Raw genomic sequence first — 24,560 nt, forward strand, 5'->3', positions numbered from 1 at the left:
CGGCGGTTGGCATCCAATAAATGTTGCATTACCGCCACCTACTAGACTGGACTTGATTGAAAAGCTAAATAAATAAAACAAATACCCTACACTCACACAAAATACATACATACATACATACATACATACATACATACATACATACATACATACATACATACATACATACATTACATACATTACATACATACATACATACTCCAGTATTTAAATCAATTTAGTCCTACTTCAGGCCAACAGCCTGAAAGGATGCAAAACCACCACTTAACACACCCTGTAATGCTTCTTACATCAAGTCTCACACACCCAAATTCCTCTCTTCAGCTGCCACCACAACCTCTATTTTCTGCAATTTACATTCCATACCTGCAGTACAGTTGATAACCATTGATATAAATGCCAAAAATCCAATATATCACTTGTTGGTTAATCCCTCGAGTACTGGTACAGATCTACTAGTCACACCACTCCTCTCAGGATCCCTCCACCTTGACCCATCTTCCTCTACTGTCTTCACTGCCTCAGCATATGACAACTTCTGTACTACTCTAACCCTGGAAACCTCAACCTGCCTCTCTCGCAAGGAACATTTCTAATCCCCAGCCCCACAAACAATGAATCACAAGACCACTTCTGGTTACCCTCACCGATTCCACAGCACCCAACTCTGTTTTCACCCACCCTGAAACCACAAATGGATCAGCCAAAATGCAAGGGTCCACTATTTTCAAAAACTTCACTCCAACTGTCACAGACTCATCTTTATCCCTGACCCTCGGTGCAAGCCTCGGGCTCTGCGAACTTCACCACACCTACCACCTCCGATACGTCACCCTCATTTTATTTCCATTTCTCCTCCTATTTTCAACTCACTCTGCTTACATTTTCTACCACTCTTCTTTAACAAACCAACTAAATTTTTTGCCCCATTTTTAACCGATTCAAGCTCACCCTCTTCCTCCCTCTCTAAGACCTCCTCTAACTCTCTTTTCCCCTATATTCCTCCTCCGTATTCCAAGTATAAGTCTCCTTATAATAACACTGCACTTCTGCGGACAGACATCCTGGTTCTTGCCTTGTCAAGGGACGCCATTTAACCGGCTGTCACAATCTCCGTCCAATCAGCACGAGCCCCTTGTGATGTAGTGCTCAACAGTGCACCCCCCACTTGTAAAGCAGCTGCTTCGCCTTTATGTTCTACTTTTTCCATAGCTACGCAACGCTTTTCCATTTCAATTCGCTTCCAGCCTCTCGCCCACTCTTCTTCTTTTTCTTGCAGGTGGCATCCAATGCTGCATTACCACCCGCAACTGGGTTATAATATAAATCCATTATATTTTGTGATACAAAATGAGAAAAGTGGAAAAACTAAACAAATAACTAATACAAAAAAAATATAACAAACCCCTTCCAACTAACCCTACACTCATTAAAAACCCACTATGCCAACGGCCTGGGAGAAAGGGACACCACCACTCAGTACACCCTGGAACTCTTCTGTAGTCAAATCTCGATTTACTCCCGAGTATATGTAACCGATGTGAAATGGCTAGTTAGTTAGCGGTGATTCGCGCTAATAGTGTTTCAATTGGTGACGTCACTCGCTCTGAGACCTGAAGTAGGGTTTCCCCTTGCGTTGCAAGGGCCGCAGCTTTTGTGGCGCGATGGGTAACGATGCTTCGAGGGTGGCTGTTGTCGATGTGTGCAAGGGTCCCTGGTTCGAGCCCGGGTTGGGGCGAAGAGAGGGACGGAACCTACACTGTTACATATACTCAGGGCCCCTCGAGTGGCGCAGCGGTCTTAGGTACTGCATCTCAGTGCTAGAAGTGTCACTACAGACCCTGGTTCGATTCCAGGTTGTATCACATCCGGCCGTGATTGGGAGTCCCATAGGGCGGAGCACAATTGGCCCCAGTGTCGTCTGGATTAGGGTTTGGCCGTCATTGAAAATATGAATTTGTTCTTAACCTACTTGCCTAGTTAAATAAAAATACAATTCTCTGCAGCTGCCACCACATCTATTTTCTGTGACTTATGTTCCATTTCTGCGGTATGGTTGATAAACATTGCTAAGAAGCCAACCGTACTGAAGCATATCACTCGTTGGCCTATCTGTGATGACACAGATCTACTACTCACCCTTGACCCATCCTCCTCTACTTTCTTCACTGCCTCAGCATATGACACCTTCTGCACTACTCTGACTCTAGACACCTCAACCTGCGTCTCTCGCACCGGACAGTTCCAATCCCCAGCAGCATGGGCACCCCTACAGTTGACACACACAACTTTCTCCGAAACTATACAATCCTATGTCCCATTGCCCTCCTGCACAATTCCCACATCTTTGAATCTCCCTCCTGCACCACTGCTGCAATATGACCATAAAATGTGGCACCTGAAACACTGCAGTGGATTTGGCACAAAAGCTGCTCTAACAGGATAACTAACACGACTTTGTCGGATAAAGACCGACTCAAAAAGGCCTGTCAGTGACTCCTGTTTCACCGCCGGGTCTGCATCGTGCCAAACGGCGGGTGTCACAAACACCAACGTCACAATCTTCAACTGCTTCACCTCTACACCAACCGCTAACCCAGAAATCCCTCCTTTAAAAATGGTGCCCAGATCCTAAGAGCAAAGCAAGAAACAGATCTTGACCTGCCCACCCTTATACAGCTAGTGTTGAAAATGAATATTGTATCAATATTTGGGATACATTTTCTACTTTATTATGGTTACTTAAAAAGACATGATAGATTTCAGTTATGACATCACGTTTGTTTTTTTCCCCATTGTATTCGATGTGTGGTAGGAATATTTTTCTATTGGGAATGAATCCTACCATAATACGTTAGGTAATATGTTTAGTTGACCCTTCGCCGGCAACAACGACTGATGACAAATATTCGTATAAATAAACCACTGTGATAATTATGTGGCTAGGACACAAAGACACAGATTGTGGGCGGCAGGTAGTCTAGTGGTTAGAGTGTTGGGCCAGTAACCGAAAGGTTGCTGAATCAAATCCCTGAGCTGACAAGGTAAAGAAAATCTGTCATTCTGCCACCAAGCAAGGCAGTTCCCACAGATGCCGAAGACATGGATGCCGATTAAGGCAGCCCCCCCACACCTCTCTGATTCAAAGGGGTTGGGTTAAAATGCATAAGACACATTCCAGTTGAAGGCATTGCGTTGTACAACTGACTAGGTATCACCCTTTCCCTAATATACAAATAAACGACATGACGTACTTCTGCTTTCTTCTTGACAATAATCATAAAGCTGGAAAATAATTTACTGCCAATGCATGTATACCTCTTTCCTTTGAATGATTTAATTTGATTTATAAAACTAGGTTATTGTGTGATGTGCAGGAACATAAATAAATTATCTCCAATTTATCTTGGCCAGGTCGCAGTTGTAAATGAGAACTTGTTCTCAACTAGCTTACCTAGTGAAAAATAAAATAAAAAATCGCTGCAATGGCCGATTTATTGCCTTTACCTCCCTTATCTCACCTCATTTGCTCACATTGTATTTCGACTTATTTTTCTACTGTATTATTGACTGTATGTTTGTTTTATTTCATGTGTAACTCTGTGTTGTTATATGTGTCGAACTGCTTTGCTTTATCTTGGCCAGGTCGCAGTTGTAAATGAGAACTTGTTCTCAACTTGCCTACCCTGTTAAATAAAAGGTGAAAAAAAATAATAATAATTGTCTTGACTATAACAGTATTCTCAGTAATTCCCCTAGTCAGCGTTGAACCAATGTCCAAATATTCTGTTGACAACTGGACAAGAAAAAAACAATCTGGTAGTAAAAATGTTTATGCCCCATGTACAATCGCAGGTAATTATTTCAAATCATTCGTCAGTAAAAGGGTTTGTCCAGGCATCCAATAGAACTGAAGAATTTTGGGCGGACTATTTGAACGGGCAAAAAAGAAGAAAGATGATTGGCCCGTGAAATTGTCAGTATCGGAGCTGGTCATACTAAACTATTTTATTTTTTTGAACCATAAGAAACGGTTTATAACAAAACGTTAAATAATACAGCATTGATTTGTGTAGGACTACCATCTCTTGAATTGAATATTTAAAAATAAAAAAATAAAATACTTTATAGGTCCGTAAAGCACAGAAGAGGCAGACTTTTCTGGATAAATCAAGCCAAGATGGATACCGTTCGGGATTGGCTACCGCGGCGTTGACGTCAGTTTCTGGGTGCGGAAACTCTCAACAACAAAAAGCGACAGTAAAAACAGGAACAACAAACACAACAGATTGGCACCGTAGAAAATGTCGATATAATTAACATTACAGGTAATTATATACCGTTTTAACATTGCAGACGCAAGGAAATTGAATAGATGGAGGTAAAATTGTGAATATTACTGGTTTTGTAAAATCTTATATTTTATCCCATTCCAGTAAAATAAATTGGTTCCTGGAGGATTATTAAACGTAACATTTTTATATCAAGTTTATGATAAAAAAAAAAAAAAAAAAAAAAACTATACTAATCCGTTTGGTCTTGTCTTTTCATGCATGTCGATGAAATTGGCATCTTACTTCGACTAATTTTTAAGTTACCGTTAGCTAGCTAACGTTAGTCTTGTCCTTGTCTTTTATCGTCTCTGTAACGTTGTCGTTAGTTCTCAGTTCTTCGCTCAACCGATTTCTTTCTATTTACTAGAAAACAAGTTGGCTTTTAAATCACCTACCTAGTAGCCGCAAACCGTTTTTAAACTCAGACACATTTTGATGTCGAGTTAACGTCAAGTTCTATGGAAAAAACAAAGTCGACCGATTTGCCATCTAAGGCACCACTTCCTCGGCAAGAACAAGAATCTGTCCCCCGCCCGTCGACGATTTGAAGCATAGCTAATGCATCTCAAACTTGTTTTTTGATGTAATGTCTGAGTATCTCACGATATTTGTGATCATATTTACGATTTTACACTTTAAATCCCAATTAGATTCGTGTGTTTTGTTTTCTGATTTAAGTAGGCGTTAACCTAAGACATCTGACACCGGGGTTGGGCAAACCTTGACCGGGTGAACAAACATTTACTAACATCACACTCCGTCTTGTTTTACAGTGAAAGACATTCAGATTGCTGTAACCCGAGTCCAGACATGGAAACGGTGAAACTTATGAGGGAGCTGATAACCAATTTTGAACAGGAGAGGAATTATCTTCCGAAGGAAACAGGACTCCGCTTAATCGAATCGACTGGAGAGGTATAGTCTGCAGTACAGTAGCTAAATATAAATATTGTTCACGTGATTGATATGAATCCCTAAACATTATGGTAAAACAAATTGGTCCATAAACGCCTTACAGTGTATTAGTGTAAGTGCCTAAAATCGTACTGTGGCATACTGTAAGGAAATAATATTTGATCTTGATCTTATTAATTACAGAATGACAGCAGGGGTATATCAGCTAAATGTAGGGACACCAAAGTGGAGGACCTCTGGAGCCTGACTAGTTTCTTTGGGTACAGTACACAGACTTTCGTTCTGGCAGTCAACCTGTTGGATCGATTCCTGGCCATGATGAAGGTAAGATGAAGACCCAATCAAGAGCACATTTAGTAATTTCAACATACTCTAAAGCTAATTAGCAACATTAGGTTGACATGTGTTCTGCATTTCTTTTGATGACAAAGCGATAGTGTTTAGACAAACTACAAATAAAACGGAATTGCAGTGAGTAATAATAGCCTGTCTCCATTTCCACTCATTCCAAGCTTTTGTGTGTGTCTCTCTCTCTCCTCTTCAGGTCCAACCCAAACATCTAGCCTGCATCGGCGTCAGCTGCCTCCACATCGCAGCCAAAGCAGTCGAAGAGGAGTGTAACGTGTCTTCCACCAATGAGCTTATTCGTATCAGCCAGTGCAAGTTTACGGTCTCGGACCTCACTCGCATGGAGAAGATCATTTCGGAGAAACTCAACTTCCAACTCAAAGCCATCACAGCCTTAACGTTTTTGCGCCTATACCACGGAATCACAAGCGCCCATACCTCAGACCTGTAAGAACCCATTATAAAAAGACACTACAATTCACCTAGCAATCAACCACATTTGGAAGATGTTAAGTGTGACGTAACTTGAACAACTAGACATGTACTTACTAGTCCTGACTGAAAGTAGGATGATGGTTTTAACTCTTCTCACTGGACATGATCAAATAACATGTGTCCATTCTACCATAACAAATTCAATTATGTAACAGATAGCCTTAACACCTTTTTTTCCCCCCACACCCAGATTGGTTCTTATAAGTATTTTAACCTTTACAGGAAGGAGACCCTGAACCTCGACACACTAGAGGTCCAGCTCAAAGCCTGTCTCTGCCGGATCGCGTTCTCCAAAGCTAAAGTAATGATTTACCCCAGAGAGTCCATAAGATGTTACATATTACAGGAGACCTCTTGGCAGCTGCAGTCTAATTTGATGCATTTTGTCTCTTCTCTTCCAGCCGTCCGTCTTGGCCCTGTCACTCCTCACTCAGGAGATTGAAGCCATGCAATCTGTTGATATGTTAGAAATAGCACATCATGTTCAGAGACACCTCAAGGTAAACACATTATATACACTTATTAGAAAATCATTGAAGCTTTATCACGTAGCAATGATGTAATCCTTTTGTTTAACACAGTAACCCGACGTTAACTGTCAAATTTATACACTAAAGAAACCTATTTTTCCCTGGAACCATCTCTGAATATTGTATGCCCTACAACACCAGTCAAAGGTTTCATATGACAACTGGCACGGTTATGGAAAGACATAAAAAGGTCCCTTTCACATTCCCCGGCCTCAAGTTCCCAGCAGCTATCCTTTTACAACGCCTGGAATCCATCCCAAAGGTTTCTGCTGACCCAGTCTATGTAACCCGGTGTCCAATGTTATGATGCCCTGGTCGTCTTTTACAGATCACTGACTTTGAGCTGCTACACTGGAAGGGACTAGTGGCCAAGTGTATGTCCGACTACTCTTCTCCTGAATGTAGCAAACCCAACAATAAGAAGCTTGTCTGGATCGTGTCGAGAAGGACAGCTCAGAATCTTCACACCAGCTACTACAGCATCCCTGAACTGCCAACCATTCCTGAGGACTGCTGGGATCAGTGTGAAAGGTATACATGGGTATCAAAAACATTCTACCATATGTGCATTCTGTTAGAAGGCAGTCAAACAAGTCTACTATGACAACGGGGAAGAACTCTGGAAAATCCCCTGAATAACAGAAGTAGGGAAATCTCCAGCTACACACACACTTAAGCCCCACCCCTCCCGCTCCAGTGTTTTGTTCAGAGTTTGACCACTCCTCCTGTCTGTTTTCAGTTGTTCTATTATTCCCATTACTTGTTTGGTAGTGGTGGTGGGGTGGGGGGGGTGTTTCATACCATCAGCCACGTCATAGCTCTACCGGTTGCGTCAGTTAGCCTAGCCTATCAGAAGAGGCCCATCCTTGGCTTGCTCTTGTATCACTAACTAACCCACATACTTAATGTCTGAGTGTTAAGTGACTTCTGTCACGTCCTACTCGTACCTAGCAACAATAGTTCCCATAACTGCTCAACCACATTACACAACCAGTTAAACCTCCACATCAGACTTTGGGATGGGTCTTGTAGTCAAACAATAGCAGTTAAATCTCCACATAAGACTTGTCTGACTACAAGACCCATCCCAATAATAAAAAGGATTAAATTACATTGACAACTGCAAACAGGATGAACTAAGGAATATTGTGAATTTTAACTGTTTCTTCCTCTTGTTCTTCCAGTGAAGACTCCTGTGAAGACATGAGTTCAGGGGAGGAGAGTCTGAGCAGTTCTCTGGGCTCTGATGCGGAGGGACCTTACTTCCCTCTAAACTTCCTCTGCCAAAGACCCCACAACAAATACCACCATACCTCCTAGACCAAAGCCCTATGAGGGAGCCACAGTGCCTGGGTTAAAAACACCTTTTCTAATGTAGGGTCATGTTCATTTAATTCAAAACGTAGTTAAAAGTTTTGCAACAGTTAACAAGCGGTCATTGGGCACGTTCAGGTTTGTCCCTCCCTGTGACGGTCTATTTTGTTCCTAGTGAATACGAACCAGAAAATAGCTTCTCTATATACACCGTAGTAAATGTTTTTGTTAGCCTTCTATAGGGCTACCACAGTGTGGCTCATTACAGAAAACAAATCAATATACAGCATATTTTTTTTAAGCTAAAAAAACAAACATACAGAAATGTGAGAAAGTTTGCACAATCCTGAAGACAGGCAGCTAAATCACATTTTTGTAGTGTGGCGCATGTTTGCATTTGTCTCACATTCCAGCCACTTTGTATATCTGTCCCAAATGGCACCCTCCTATAGTGCACTACTTTTGACCAGAACCCTGTGTGTCCTGGTCAGAAGTAGTGCACTAGATAGGGAATAGGGTGCTATTTGGGAAACAATTCTCTGAAGCGGCAGGATTTGTCTCGCATTAACCTGGTAAACGTACTTTTCCCAGTTTCTGTATAACGAGTGTTATTGTTGAGTCATGTTGACTGGTGGCAAGGCTGGTTAGTTACTGTAAACGCCAAAGTCTGATTAGTCATTAAGAGTGAGTGTGACTATGATCTTGTTAAACTTTTATGTGCCAATTTGTTAGCTGTAGGCTCTTTAAATTATTTGGATTTTATGTATGTGAGGAAGAACATAATGTATGATAAAGTGTCATAAAAGAACTTGTAAAGAAATGTTTAAAAAAAAAATGTAAATGTGTAAAATGTACAAAAAAAATTGTGAATAGTACCTTTGTAGATATTAACTTATTTTTTGCCTGTGAGAAAACATTAAAACTATTTTGAAGTCACTATTTCGTCATGTTTCCTATCAGAAATAGTACATAAATGTTATGTTACGCCTAGTCTATATGAACCCAATGACTAGAGAAAAGGACGCCCTGGGGCAGTACATTTTCTAGACAAAAAAATAAAACGTTGCTTTAGCATTTCTGAGAAATGTCCTGAAACCAATTCACACTTCAGTTCTGGCACATGAACTTAGTTGGTCAACCAAACCATTCTGCTTCAGTCAGAAAACAATATTGAACACAAGATGATTAAATTAAAGCTAGCTCTTGATTTCCAAGACTATCCCAGAAATCTCCCAATAGACAATTCAGTCCTGGCACAAAAAAAACCCCCACATGAAATCCCTCAACCAAATCAAAAGTTAAAGAGAACTTGCCATAGTTTCATCCATCATCTGGTTTGAGATGAGGCTGCATCCACCAATACTGAGATCAGAGACCCATGCCAGACTTCTTGTTTAAGTTGTGAGGAGGTTAGGAAGGATAGTCCAACTCGGGTTCCTCTGAGGCAGAGATGGTCAGAGCCAACCCCCGCCGGCTGTTGCTGGTAGTGGGCTGGGGGAGGAAACTACCAAACTTCCCCAGTGGTGTAGTGGGCTGCGACTACTGAACTCCTATGAGGTGTAGTGGGCTGCGACTACTGAACTCCTATGAGGTGTAGTGGGCTGCGACTACTGAACTCCTATGAGGTGTAGTGGGCTGCGACTACTGAACTCCTATGAGGTGTAGTGGGCTGCGACTACTGAACTCCTATGAGGTGTAGTGGGCTGCGACTACTGAACTCCTATGAGGTGTAGTGGGCTGCGACTACTGAACTCCTATGAGGTGTAGTGGGCTGCGACTACTGAACTCCTATGAGGTGGAGTGGGCTGCGACTACTGAACTCCTATGAGGTGTAGTGGGCTGCGACTACTGAACTCCTATGAGGTGTAGTGGGCTGCGACTACTGAACTCCTATGAGGTGTAGTGGGCTGCGACTACTGAACTCCTATGAGGTGGTGGGCTGTGACTACTGAACTCCTATGAGGTGTAGTGGGCTGTGAGTTCCTGGTCTGTTTCTGTGGTGTAGGTGTGGTAACCCTCGGTGTCCCCCGGGTCAGACGGCGCATCCCACTTGGTGTAGTAGCAGCTTGTGGCCAAACGGTCTCTGTCGACCAACCGGAGAGAGAGAAAGGCGCCAAGTCCGGGTCTGATTGGTGAAACTGCCTGATCGATGTATCGACCTGTTTGTCTCCACCTTCAAATCAAAATCAGAAGTTTGAATTTATATTTTGGTCATTTAACAGACACTTTTTAACCACAGAGATTTAGTCAGTGCATTCAACTAGGGTGTACAAGACTACCACATATCAGTCACGGCAAGTAGAAAACATTCCTCAGCAGAAAGAAGTGATCAGCTAAATAATCATCTTCCCCCAATTGGGACATTTGTAGTGCAGTCTGGGTAAGAAAGAAAGGAAATACATTTACGATTAAAGTGAAAACCTAAATGTAGGAACAGATAACTAAAAAAAAATGGGATTTTAATGTGCTGAATGAGAATTAAAACTAAAGTACATTCTCCAGATATGTAAACACATTTCACTGATGGTTGATTTAGCCATAGCCAGTTACATCTCACAAAACATGTCACCTACACTGGATAGGTGCAGTGTTGTTTTACAGGGTCAGCCCATACTAGTATGATAGGTGTTGTTTTACAGGGTCAGCCATAGTAGTATGATAGGTGTTGTTTTACAGGGTCAGCCATAGTAGTATGATAGGTGTTGTTTTACAGGGTCAGCCCTTAGTAGTACAGCACCACTGTAGCACATTTGGGTTAAGTGTCTTGCTCAAGGGCAGATCGACATATTTAACACAACATCCTTTGGGACAAGTGAACAATAACATCCCATAAACAGCCATAATTTGGGAACAATGTGTCTCTTCCAGCCTCTCGTCTGTAAGGTGCATTCAGAAAGTATTCAGACCCCTTCACTTTTTCCACATTTTATTACGTTAAAGCCTTCTTCTAAAATGGCTTATATAAAAACATTTCCTAGTAAATCTATGCATAATAACCCATTAATGACAAACCCGAAAACAGGTGTAGAAATCTTTGCAAATCTAAGCAAAATGAAAAACAGAAGTTTCGTATTTACATTAGTATTCAGACCCTTTGCTATGAGATTTGGAAACAGGATGAACCTGTTTCCATTGATCATCCTTGAGATGTTTCTACAACTTGATTGGAGTCCACCAGTGGTAAATTCAATTGATTGGACATGATTTGGAAAGACACACACCTGTCTATATAATGTCTAACAGTTGACAGTGCATGTCAGAACAAAAATCAAGTCATGAGGTCGAAGGAATTGTCCGTAGATCTCAGACAAGATTGTGTCGAAACACAGATCTGGGGAAGGGTACCAAAACATTTCTGCAGCATTGAAGGTCCCAGGAACACAGTGGCCTCCATCATTCTTAAATGGTCACTCTGACAGAGCTCCAGAGTTCCTCTGTGGAGATGGGAGAACCTTCCAGAAGGGAAGCCATCTCTGCAGCATTCCACCAATCAGGCCTTTATGGTAGAGTGGCCAGACGGAAGCCACTCCTCAGTAAAAGACACGACGGCCCGCTTGGAGTTTGCCAAAAGGCACCTAAAAGACTCTCAGACCATGAGAAACAAGATTTTGTGGTCTGATGAAACCAAGATTGAACTCTTTGGCCTGAATGAGAAGGGTCACATCATGAGGAAACCTGGAAACATCCCTACGGTGAAGCATGGTGGTGGCAGCATCATGTTGTGGGGATGTTTTTCAGCAGTAGGGACTGGGAAACTAGTCAGGATCAAGGGAAAGATGAACAGAGCAAAACCTGCTCAGGACCTCAGAGGGCGAAGGTTTACCTTCCAACAGGACAATGCCCCTAAGCACACAGCCAAGACAACGCAGGAGTGGCTTCGGGACAAGTCTCTGACTGTCCTTGAGTAGCACAGAGCCCGGACTTGAACCTGATCAAACATCTCTGGAGAGACCTGAAAATAGCTGTGCAGCAACGCTCCCCATCTAACCTGACAGAGCTTGAGAGGATCTGCAGAGAAGAATGTAAGAAACTCCCCAAATACAGGTGTGCCAAGCTTGTAGTGTCATACCCAGGAAGACTTGAGGTTGTAAATCGCTGCCAAAGGTGCTTCAACAAAGTACTGAGTAAAGGGTCTGAATACTTATGTAAATGTGATATTTCAGTTTTTTGTTTGTCATTATGGGGGTATTGTGATGTCATTAGGGGGTATTGTGATGTCATTAGGGGGTATTGCGATGTCATTAGGGGGTATTGTGATGTCATTAGGGGGTATTGTGATGTCATTAGGGGGTATTGTGTGGAGAATGATGATGAAAAAAACAATTTAATCTATTTTAGAATAAGTCTGTAAGGTAACTAAATGTGGAAAAAGTCCAGGGGTCTGAATACCTCCTGAATGCACTGTATGTGTGGGGGTGCCTGTACTGGATATTAACATCTCATCTCTTGGACAAATGTACAATAACACACCAACACCTGTCCTTACCAGCAGCAGACATGGCTAGTCTGTCCTGGGCGTGGTGCAGTCTGAGGGAGTTAGACAGGCAGGTGTCCAAGGCGGTCTCCGGGGCTGAGCAGGGCCAAAAGGTGGGCCTCTGACGCAGCCTTTCTCCCTACCACCTGGAGAACCAGACATTGCAGAAAGACAGACATTACATCAGCATTTACAGCAGTGAGACAAGTGTTTATCATCACAGTGAAAAAGACAGCCCTGGGTTCAAATAGTATTCGTTTTCTAATTTAACATTTAGCTTTTACTAGTTTACGCAACAATATAAAAAGTAACAACGTCAACGATTTTACTCGAGTTACTGTTTATATAAAAGGAAAATCAGTCAATTCAAATAAATTCATGAGGCCCTAATCTCTGGATTTCACATGACTGGGAATACAGATATACATGCATCAGAAACCAGTCAGTATCTGGTGTGACTACCATTTGCCTCATTCAGCACAACATCTCCTTCACATAGAGTTGATCAGGCTGTTGAATGTGGCCTGTGGAATGTTGTCCCACTCCTCTTCAATGGCTGTGCAAGCTGGATATTTGCAGGAACTGGAACATGCTGTCATACACATTGATCCAGAGCATCCCAAACATGCTCAATGGGTGACATGGCCTGCATACTCACCAGACATGGAAGAACTGGGACATTTTCATCTTCCAGGAATTGTGTACAGATCCTTGTGACATGGGGCTGTGTATTATCATGCTGAAACATGAGGTGATGGTAGTGGATGAATGATACAACAATGGGCCTCAGGATCTCATCACGGTATCTCTGTGCATTCAAACTGCTAATCAATAAAACGCAATTGTGTTCGTTATCCGTAGCTTATACCTGCCCATAACCGCACCACGGGGAACACTGTTCACAACGTAGACATCAGCAAATGACTCGCCCACACGACGCCGTCCACGCTGGCTGCCATCTGCCCGGTACAGTTGAAACCGGGATTCATCTGTGAAGAGCAGACTTCTCCAGGGTGCCAGTGGCCATTGAAGGTGAGCATTTGCCCACTGAATTCGGTTACGATGGCGAACTGCAGTCAGGTCAAGACCCTGGTGAGGACGATGAGCACGCAGGTGAACTTCCCTGAGACAGTTTGACAGTTGTTGCAGGTCCCGGTGTCTGGTGTCAGACTATCCCACAGGTGAAGAAGCCGGACGTGGAGTTTGTGGTTACACATGGTATGCGATTGTGAGGCTGGTTGGACTTAATGCCACATTCTCTAAAACGAGATTGGTAAAGAATAGAACATGAAATTATCTGGCAACAGCTCTGGTGGACATTCCTGCAGTCCTGCATGTAAATTGCATGCTCCCTCAAAACATCTGTGGTATTGTGTTGTGTGACTCAACTACACATTTTAGTGTGACCTTTTATTGTCCCCTACACAAGTTGCACCTGTGTAATGATCATGGCTGTTTAAATTCGCTTCTTGATATGCCACACCTGTCAGGTAGATGGATTACCTTGGCAAAGGAGAAATGCTCACTAACAGGGATGCAAACATGTGTTCACAATGAGAGAAATGAGCTTTTTGTGTGTACAGAACCTTTTCTGGAATCTTTTTTCCAGCTCATGAAACATAGGACCAACACTTTACATGTTGAGCTTATATTTTGTTGTTGTTCAGTGTAACACCATTTGAACACGGGTTGTACAGTAAGACTGGTTTGTCAGCAATGGCCTGAGGGAAATGATTCACTGAAAACACAGACAAACCCATTGAATTAAAATGCACACACCTGAGTACTGTAGCAACATCAGATCTGAGAGCGAAACCAAGTGAGGTGATTTACTAATTAGTGACCTTAATTCATTAAATCAAGTACAAGCGAGGAGCTTAACCCTGCAGACACTCAGCCCTCCGTGGAATGAATTTGACGCGTGCCGAAAAGCCTTCTCCCTCTAGAATGGACGATATGCATCTTAGCGATCAGTCACAAAGCGAGCGATGACAGGGGACACTGCTGGTTGGTCAGTCTGCTGTCTGTCCCGCCTCTCACTACCCGGGTTATTTTTGTAGAAGAGCATGATGCTTCTTAAAATCGTCTCCTGTGAGTGAATTTACACAAATCCCATGTAATGTAACGAGTTGAAATGCACTTCATTAATGTTGTGGCCCAGTCATTTAGCTGTGTATTTCAGATGGAATCAGGGCAATAGAATGTAGCAGAGGCCACAAATGGAGCTCATTCAGTTAAAAACACCCATCGGACCTTCCACCGCTCCGTAGTCCCTGGCCGGCTACGGCTACTCCCCCCCCTCCCTGGCCGGCTACGGCTACTCCCCCCCCTCCCTGGCCGGCTACGGCTACTCCCCCCCCCTCCCTGGGCGGCTACGGCTACTCCCCCACCTCCCTGGCCGGCTACGGCTACTCCCCCCCTCCCTGGCCGGCTACTGCTACTCCCTCCCCCCCCCCCCCCTGGCCGGCTACTCCCCCGCCCCCGCCCGGCCGGCTACTCCCCCGCCCCCGCCCGGCTACTCCCCCCCCCCCGGCCGGCTACCCCCCCCCACCCGGCCGGCTACTCCCCCCCCACCCCCCACCCGGCCGGCTACAGCGTCGAACCAGAATGCCCTAGAGGCCTACAGCGTTGAACCGGGACCTCTCCCTCAGTGGAGAACCGGAGAAGGGTAAATAATTGGGGCAGGGCCATAAGTTTAGTGACCGGTATCTTAACCTCGTACCCTTTCTCCACTCCCTGCACATGGAGACTAAAACACAAGCCGTTTACACGCTGGTTTACATTAGAGTCTGTAGCAGGGTTGGGGTCAATTCAGGAAGTACGCTGAAATTCTAATTCTGAATTTCCCTCATTGAAAAGCCTTGAAGAAGACTCAGGGATTGGAATTTAAGTGTACTTCCTGAATTGAAATAGAATTGTCCCAACTCTGGGCTGGAGGAGAAACACTACTTAATCACAAATACAACTGTGGTGACTGCAAAACTATTCCTAAAATCAGAGTTACATACGCAGAGAAAACCTATCATGAGGATAATATGTGAAAGAATCATAGCTACAAACAGACTAGCTTTCTGGAGCAGCTTTCTGCTCATACTGTGGAGCGTCAGGGCCAGAGAACTTTAATCCCCAGAAATACACAGCCTGGAGTCCGACAGCGTCAGGGCAAGAGAGAACTTTTAATCCCCAGAAATACACAGCCTAGAGGCCTACAGCGTCAGGGCCAGAGAGAACTTTAATCCCCAGAAATACACAGCCTAGAGACCTACAGCGTCAGGGCCAGAGAGAACTTTAATCCCCAGAAATACACAGCCTAGAGGCCTACAGCGTCAGAGAGAACTTTAATCCCCAGAAATACACAGCCTAGAGACCTACAGACCTACAGAATGCCCTAGAGTCCTACAGGGTCAAACCAGAATGCCCTAGAGTCCTACAGCGTCGAACCAGAATGCCCTAGAAATACACAGCCTAGAGACCTACAGACCTACAGAATGCCCTAGAGTCCTACAGGGTCAAACCAGAATGCCCTAGAGTCCTACAGCGTCAAACCAGAATGCCCTAGAGTCCTACAGCGTCGAACCAGAATGCCCTAGAGTCCTACAGCGTCGAACCAGAATGCCCTAGAGTCCTACAGCGTCGAACCAGAATGCCCTAGAGTCCTACAGCGTCGAACCAGAATGCCCTAGAGGCCTACAGCGTCGAACCAGAATGCCCTAGAGGCGTACAGCGTCGAACCAGAATGCCCTAGAGGCCTACAGCGTCGAACCAGAATGCCCTAGAGGCCTACAGCGTCGAACCAGAATGCCCTAGAGTCCAAAACAGCATGACAGGTCAGATAGAGTATGTGACCTTAAATGACCTTACAGCCAGGGCTCTGTTGTGTGTTTACATGCTGGGTGGCCTGACATTGTGTTCACAGCACACACACACACACACACACACGCACACGAGAGAGACAACACAACACTTCTTAAAGAGAGACCTAAGACAACAACATGGTAGTAGCACAAAACATGGTACAAACATTATTGGACACAGACAACAACACAAAGGTCAAGAAGGTGGAGACAACAATACATCACACAAAGCAGCCACAACTGTTAGTAAGAGTGTCCATGATTGAGTCTTTGAATGAAGAGATGCAGATAAAACTGTCCAGTTTGAGTGTTTGTTGCACTCAAACCAAATATCTTGGTTCACTTCTAAACATAGCAATGTGAATACAAAGAGGACTGGCTAGGTAGCCTAGCGGGGTGGCAGGTAGCCTAGTGGTTAGAGCGTTGGGCCAGTAACCGAAAGGTTGCAAGATCGAATCCCAGAGCTGACGAGGTAAAAATCTGTCGTTCTGCCCCTGAACAAGGCAGTTAACCCACTGTTCCCCGGTAGGCCGTCACTGTAAATAAGAATTTGTTCTTAATTGACTTGCCTTGTTAAATATGTTCTTTTTTTTTTATAATTAAAAAAGATGAATTGTTTAGCTTCTTTTACACCCCAGTTCACTTTAAGAGGTCTGAGATCAGTTGTTTTTAAAGATACTTCAAAACACCCCTTAATTTAAGCAAAACGCATCACGATCAGTTCAATACAGGAAGTAGACTAAAATTCCAAATACACTTCATTCCAGGAAGTAAACGGATTTGTAACAGATCCCAACCCATGTCACAATTAGGATACAGCGTTGGAAATACAACGCAGGCATGGATGATGTGCTTTACATTCATCCTGCTGAAGGCCAACAGTGATCTGTCTGATTGTACCATTGAGCTGGAATTAAAGGCTTGTGACTTACATCAAAATATGGAGGGTTTCCTGCATGGATCTCCAGCACCACCCTGTGGAAGTCTGAGGTACTGCACTAGAGTTTGGAACTAGTTAATGGAATTTAAATGCCCGTTTCTGAATAAAAGTTGATGGAACGGAGCAATAATCGAAGAAAATCATGTCACAAGTAAAAAAAAAACCGTCATGCTTCGTAAAGAAAAACCAACAGTGAAATGCTTACATACGGGCCCTTCCCAACAAAAAATTATGTAATAACATCTAATAATAAATACAGAATGAGTAACGATAACTTGGCTATATACACAGGGTACCAGTACTGAGTCCTCTATATTAATAAAGTTTGTGTAACTTGCTCTCTGCAAAAAGCTAGTTAGTCGGTCCACGCAAGCTGCAAATGTGAGTGAAAAAAAATTATTAAATGGTGTTAGCCCTTAATGCTAATCACATGCTAGCAAACAGTTGCTCTAATACAGCCCGGTACCTGTGGAGAACTATATCAGCATCATTTGTGCAACAGCTTCATCAAAATCAGAAAAGAAAAACGTAAAGAATATTAAGAAATCTTTCAATGTAACCATTTGAATCTAATTAGAGTCCCATGGGGAAACACAGACTAACGTTTTGGTTCCTACACCAATCTCCTCCCTTACTTTTAAATTCATTGTCATGACAAAACTAAACCTCATTTCCTAGTGCCCACTGTATTCCAAACATAATTCACATTGTATCATTCTAGTGATATGATTACAACAGTTTACCCAAATGTTTTGATCTATAAATTACAAGTAAAAATAAAATCATCAATTCTATTTTATTTTTTATTTACCCATATCGTACAGCCCTACCCACAAGCCTGGCATCGCAAGCACCATGCTCTACCAACTGAGCTATGAAGGCATTTCAACTTGAAGCAATGCCAGATGGACAACAACGGGAGTTTAAGAAGTCAGAGGGCGTCACCAAGGAAACAGCGGAGAGAGAATTCCATTTTTTGTTTGCTCAACTTAACCGTTCCCTTCAGTTCAATAACCATTCTACCTCGGGTGAAGGAAAATGGGATTGTGTACTCTGCCTAATGACCACTAAAAAAACAAGCCATTGCCCCACCGCATTTGCCACCAACACATGACCGTCAAATTAAGAAATGACACGTTAAGATCTGGATGAAAAAAAAAAAGGTATAGGATTGTAGTGCCTTTCAAATACACTGAATACAAATATAAAACCGAACATGTAAAGTGTTGGTCCCGTGTTTCATGAGCTAAAATAAAATATCCCAGAAATGTTCCATATGAACAAAAAGCTTATTTCTATCAAATTTGGTGCACACATCTGATTAAATTTGGTGCACACCAAGATTATCCATCCACCTGACATATCAAGAAGCTCATTAAACAGCATAATCATTACACAGGTGCACCTTGTGCCGGGGACAATAAAAAGCCACTAAAATGTGCAGTTTTGTGACAACTGGGGTTCCAAAGAGTCTAAAACTTTCAGGTAGATTTCTGGAATTTTGAGAAGTTAAGCAAAATTCCAAAAAATTCCTGCGCTTAAATTCATCAAAAATTGTTAGCTTATAACAGTGAACCTTTTTGTGTGGGATACACATAAGGAAACTGTAGGTCTTGTGGCATATTTTGGTTAAACTATCTGCAATTCAATGGAATTGCAAACCTCTGCATGAACAGTGCATTATTCCATCACATGTACAGATGATTCTCAAGATCTTGCACACTAATGAGATGCTATTGAGCCCACACTACTACACTGTCTGAGCCAAGGACTACATGCTTTCTGGTAAGTTTTGATTACAATACGGGGTGGGGTAAATATATTTAATATGACTGCATGATTTTTTGTTAACTAGTAAATAGTAGCCTACAGCAAAGTGTGTTTAAATAATTTCTAACTTGTTAACAATTTCTGTTAGTTTTTGCTACCATGTGGGTTTTAGCTTGCTTGAGCCTGCTAACTGAGGAGTGTTAATTCACCTGTTTCCATACATGTTTCAATTTAAAACATTTATCTTACAATGGAGTTGTTTAATCTAACTGCTTAACTATTTATCTGTACATGGAATTGTATGTTTTTGTTTTTTTAACTAATTTTTTTCTCATTTTTACAGGAAAATGCCACAATCAGATGTGTGGAGACATTTCACTGCAGCTAATTTTAAGAAAAAGCTGTGTATATTTGCAAATACTGTGCCAAATCATATGTGAAGAATGCAACAAAGATACAGAACCATCTGGCCAAGTGCATAAAGTTCCCTCAGCGCTCACAACAAGCAACCTCTGACAAAAAGTCCCTCTACTTCTATTTGAGGTGAAAATGAGAAATCAGACACATTATCGATAGCAACAGCTTATGGTCCTCCTGGGATCAGAAGTTTTTTTGACTCAATTGAGGAACATAATCAGAGAAATGCTGATGAATGTCTTGCTCGAGCTGTGTATGCAACTGGTTCACCTCTGATGCTCACAGGCATGTATTGGAAGAGATTTCTGAATGTTCTTCACCCCTCCAACCAGACATTCTTTATCTACTCATTTCCTGGATGCAGAGTTCAACAGACTTCAAGCGAAGGTCAAGAAAATCATAGAGAAAGCAGACTGTATTGCAATCATCTCTGATGGGCGGTCGAATGTTCGTGGGCAAGGAATAATTAACTACATCATCTCCACCCCTCAACCAGTATTCTACAAGAGCACAGACACAAGGGACAACAGACACACCGGTCTCTACATTGCAGATGAGCTGAAGGCCGTCATCAATGACCTTGGACCACAGAAGGTATTTGCACTGGTGACAGACAATGCTGCGAACATGAAGGCTGTTTGGTCTAAAGTGGAGGAGTCCTACCCTCACATCACACCCATTGGCTGTGCTGCTCATGCATTGAATCTGCTCCTCAAGGACATCATGGTCCTGAAAACAATGGATACACTCTGCAAGAGAGCCAAGGAAATGGTTAGATATGAGAAGGGTCATCATGTTATAGCAGCAATCTACCTCAAGCAAAGTGAGAAGAATAAGAGCATCACATTGAAGCTGCCCAGCAACACCCGTTGGGGTGGTGTTGTCATCATGTTGGACAGTCTCCTGGAGGGGAAGGAGTCTCTCCAAGAAATGGCCTTATCACAGTCTGCCGATATGGACAGCCCCATCAAGAGGATCCTCCTGGATTATGTATTTTAGGAGAGAGTGGTAAGCAGCCTGAAACCTATAGCAGTAGCCATCGCACAGATTGAGGGAGACAATGCCATCCTGTCTGATGTTCAGACTGCTTGCAGATGTAAGAGAAGAAATCTGTACTGCCCTGCCAACTTCACTGTTGCTCTATGCAGAGGAAACTGCAGTTCTGAAATACGTCAAAAAGAGTGAAGACTTCTGCCTGAAGCCCATACATGCCACAGCGTACATGTTGGACCCCAAGTATGCTGGCAAGAGCATCCTGTCTGGTGCAGAGATCAACAAGGACCATGGTGTCATCACTACCGTGTCTCACCACCTTGGCCTGGATGAGGGCAAGGTTCTTGGCAGTCTGGCGAAGTACACTTCCAAGCAAGGGCTTTGGGATGGAGATGCAATATGGCAGTCGTACCAACATCTCATCAGCCACCTGGTAGAAGGGACTTTGTGGATCTGAGGCTCTTTCCCCTGTTCTCTCCATCATCCTCCAAATCCCACCAACATCAGCCGCCTCAGAGTGCAACTGGTCCTTGTTTGGGAACACACGCACCAAAGCACGCAACAGGCTGACCAATACAAGGGTTGAAAAATTGGTGGCCATCTGGGCTAATTTGAAGCTTTTTGAGCCTGACAACGAGCCATCCTCAACAAGGTTGGAAAGTGACAGTGAAGATGAGGCCTCAGAGTCTGATGTTCAAGAGGTGGACATTCAGGAGGTCCAGGGAGAAGACATGGAAGCCTGAGAGGAAGACAACCAAAGCTTTAGTTTCTAGTCTATCATTTTACAGATGCATGTTAAAAACGTTTTTTGGGAGATGCGATGGATCATTGGGGATCATTCAATATTCCCTTTTGGTTTTCAGTGAAATCATCCCATGTTTAGAGTCAACTCAGTTAATTAAAGTCCAATTCATAACCAAATTGTTTTTATTTCTATTGTAAAGATTTAATTTACAATTATGTCTACTTATGAGGTAAAGGGTTTATGTTTCTGTCTCCATATGATATGGTAAATATATCCAATGCAAAAGACATCTACATTTAAATGGTATTAATATTAATTGATGTGTTAAGCCTCGTATTCGTTAATTCCACATATATTCCCACGGAAAGTTTCTACCTCTGAATATTCCCCAAAAAGTGAAACCCTAGTGACAACACAGAAGTCGAGGGAGCATGCAATTGGCATGTTGACTTCAGGAATGTCTACTAGAGCTGTTACCAGTTCATTTAATGTTAAACTCTACCATAGGCCGCCTCCGACGTCACTTTAGAGAATTTGGCAGTAGGTCCAACCGGCCTTACAACCGCAGACCACGTGTACGGCGTCATGTGGGCGAGCGGTTTGCTGATGTCAACGTCTTGAACCGAGTGCCTCGCGGTGACGGTGGAGTTATGGTATAGGCAGGCATAAGCTACGGATAACAAACCAAACAGCATTTTATCGATGGATATTTGAATGCACAGAGGTAACGTGACGAGATAGTTTTTTAAGTTACCTGTGACCAACAGGTGCACATCGGTATTCGCAGTCATGTGAAATCCATAGATTAGGGCCTAATGAATTTATTTCCTCATATAAAAACCCATGAAATTGTTGCATGTTGCGTTTCTATTTTTGTTTAGTATAGTTTCAGGGTGAATGCGATGTTCACAGCCTCTATTTGTGAAACTAGGCGTGATGGTTGATGTGGAAAGCCTCGTAGAGCAGTGTCTCAGCTCGGACAAGGCCTACAACGGTTCGTCACGTTAATGGAATTTCTTTCACTTCTCAGTGACATTTCTGGCCCACACTCAGCACTGAACAATAGCCATCAGGACAACCACCCTTCTCTTCCCCTTGTCCAAAGTGGAAGTTTCCACCAAGTATGTGACTGACTCATTGTTCAAGATGCATCCTTGTAGTTATACTGGTCAAAGTTCTGCTTATATCAACAACAAAAAAAGAAATCTAAATAAGTAGACACTAGAGCCAAAGACGTGTGTGTTGTTCACAGTTCAAAAACCAGGAAGTTAAAAAAGTTCTAACATGCTCTGTAATGTCCAAAGGATCTCAGAGAGCTGTTGACTATTTACTGGAGGAAAAAAAAATAATTCACAACAAGCAAAATCTGAAAGTTGAAATGATTAGTAACCTGCACACGAGTAAATCATAATGAGAACTTTTACATCCACACTAATAATGTCGATATTTAACTGTTTTATGGCAATAGGCCGAGTATCATTGTACCTAAACTGTATGTGTAAACATGTATATGCAGGGCCCAGCTGGAAGAGAGACCTTGGTCTCAGTCTGTGGTCCCTGTTAATAAAGGTAGAATAATAATGGCATTAGTCATGTTAACACCTTAATCTGTTTCATTTTATTCGGGGTAGGTCATAATCTAAGCATAGGCCGAAATAAAACACCGTTTCCTGTGGAATGTTTAAGGTGGTGAACATCTAGTAACACTAACAGCGCCAGTTTCCTTCTTTGCGGGAATGAAGTCATTTCGGAAAAACTTAATGCATCTTAGAAATAGTTTAACCATACAAACGTAATCAAATAGTTATCCCAAATATAACACGGTCTCTGTAGTATAACGTTTATTTTGATTGGTGATTTTCTGCATTTGATCAAAGACTGATTCCATGTAAACAGAATTATTTGGGGAAAATCGTTATTGTAAAAACATGTAAATATTTAAATCGAACTATTTTTTTTCTCTCTCCGATTATTCACAATAAAAGTATTATTGTTTGCATGTAACCGTACTAACTGTCTTATCAAACATGATCAACAACCGGTATTAGAGTAGATTGACAGGGGCCACATGACCTGTTTTTGGTGTTGAAGGGTTCCTCTAGTACCCCTGACTCTCCCTTCACCTGGGTGTTGAGATTCATACTTCCACGTCTTTAGTAGACTACCACCGTGCTAAACATCAACGAATTTACATGTTTAAAAAAAAAAAAAACATTATTTTAATCCAGTTTGTCCACGCATTATGTCACATCTGGCTGGATGAGGCAAACTGGACTAGAAAATACATTACCATCGACGTCACAACTCACCCTCATGAAGAGCAACGTTGATTTCCAACACTTGACCATATCAACCCCCAGTCTGTGACTGTCTGGGTTGTCCTGTCTGGGTTGTCCTGTCTGGGTTATCCTGTCTGGGTTGTCCAGAGTTAAAATAATCCGTGAAAGAAAGAAAAACAACTTGTGTAAATGTGTAATCCATGCGGAAAGACACGCAACGCATCGGCCCAACGACCACGTCGCATGACAGTTCTGGACCTGTACACCATGTGGCTGAGATAGATCCACTAGTTACCTAACTAAACACCTAACTAGTAAGATAACTACGTCTCTGCTCTCATTAGTCCTCTTTAAAATGTGCCATGTCCACGTCAAAACTATATATATACAAAAAATAAAAGGTCCAGAAAATGCTAAAATGCGCACTTGTTTAAAAAGATCGAGATATATTGACGGGACACGTTCAGCGCCGCTCCTACTGGGCGAAACGCGTTTCACCGGGCAGAGGATCAGCTGCGGTTTTCCTTCTTCTTCGATGGGGTTTAACAGCAGTTGGCATCCAATGTTAATGGCGCATTACCGCCGCCAGCTGGACGGGGTATTGATTAATAAGAAACTAAAAACCTTGTGGGGAAAACGACATCATACAAAATGTAAACACGTCAACTGACGAAACCCACCACACTTCTTCAATCACAGTCCACTACAAAACACATCCCTACACAGGCGCAGGGGCCTGTTATGCGGTATATTCGGCTGTGAAATCACAAAGACCCCCCAAAAAACGTTCAGTTGCATTTTATATTTATTATGGATCCCCATTAGCTGCTGCCTGGGGTGCAGCAAAATGAAGGCAGTTTATACATTTAAAAAACAACATTACATTCACAGATTTCACAAGACACTATGTGGCCTCAGGCCCCTACTCCACCACTGCCACATAGCTACAGTACTAAATCCCTGTGTATGTATAGTGTGTGTGTATGTATGCATGTGTCTGTGCCAATGTTTGTGTTGCTTCACAGTCCCCGCTGTTCCATAAGGTGTTTTTTATCTGTTATTTTTATTATCTAATTCTACTGCTGCATCAGTTACCTGATGTGGAATAGAGTTCCATGTTGTCATGGCTCTATGTAGTACTGTGTGCCTCCC

At 42.7% G+C, this 24,560-nt stretch overlaps 1 protein-coding gene and 1 long non-coding RNA gene across 2 annotated transcripts; one reads left to right on the plus strand and one right to left on the minus strand.

The window, feature by feature from the left end:
- The first annotated feature begins 4,207 nt into the window (after window positions 1-4,207).
- On the plus strand, window positions 4,208-8,872 carry LOC115160147 (cyclin-G2). Its single transcript, XM_029710509.1, has 8 exons — window positions 4,208-4,328; window positions 5,108-5,249; window positions 5,433-5,573; window positions 5,794-6,044; window positions 6,315-6,393; window positions 6,494-6,592; window positions 6,951-7,153; window positions 7,807-8,872. The coding sequence occupies exons 2-8, from the start codon at window positions 5,145-5,147 to the stop codon at window positions 7,940-7,942; spliced, it is 1,014 nt and encodes a 337-aa protein (XP_029566369.1). The 5' UTR covers window positions 4,208-4,328; window positions 5,108-5,144; the 3' UTR covers window positions 7,943-8,872.
- LOC115160148 (uncharacterized) lies at window positions 8,000-24,118 on the minus strand. The gene is made up of 3 exons (XR_003869015.1): window positions 23,439-24,118; window positions 12,423-12,556; window positions 8,000-10,109 (listed from the first exon to the last, which is right to left on the minus strand). It is a non-coding gene; the product is annotated as an uncharacterized LOC115160148 (long non-coding RNA).
- Window positions 24,119-24,560: the final 442 nt, after the last annotated feature.

Source organism: Salmo trutta, chromosome 23 (genome assembly GCF_901001165.1).
Source record: "Salmo trutta chromosome 23, fSalTru1.1, whole genome shotgun sequence".
NCBI lineage: Eukaryota > Metazoa > Chordata > Actinopteri > Salmoniformes > Salmonidae > Salmo > Salmo trutta.

Bases quoted from the DNA above. Each gene is read 5' to 3' on its own strand.
- LOC115160147 (XM_029710509.1), top strand. From the start codon at position 5,145: ATGGAAACGGTGAAACTTATGAGGGAGCTGATAACCAATTTTGAACAG. The intron at 5,250-5,432 runs GTATAGTCTGCA...TATTAATTACAG, and splicing joins TAATCGAATCGACTGGAGAG to AATGACAGCAGGGGTATATC. The intron at 6,394-6,493 runs GTAATGATTTAC...CTTCTCTTCCAG, and splicing joins TCGCGTTCTCCAAAGCTAAA to CCGTCCGTCTTGGCCCTGTC.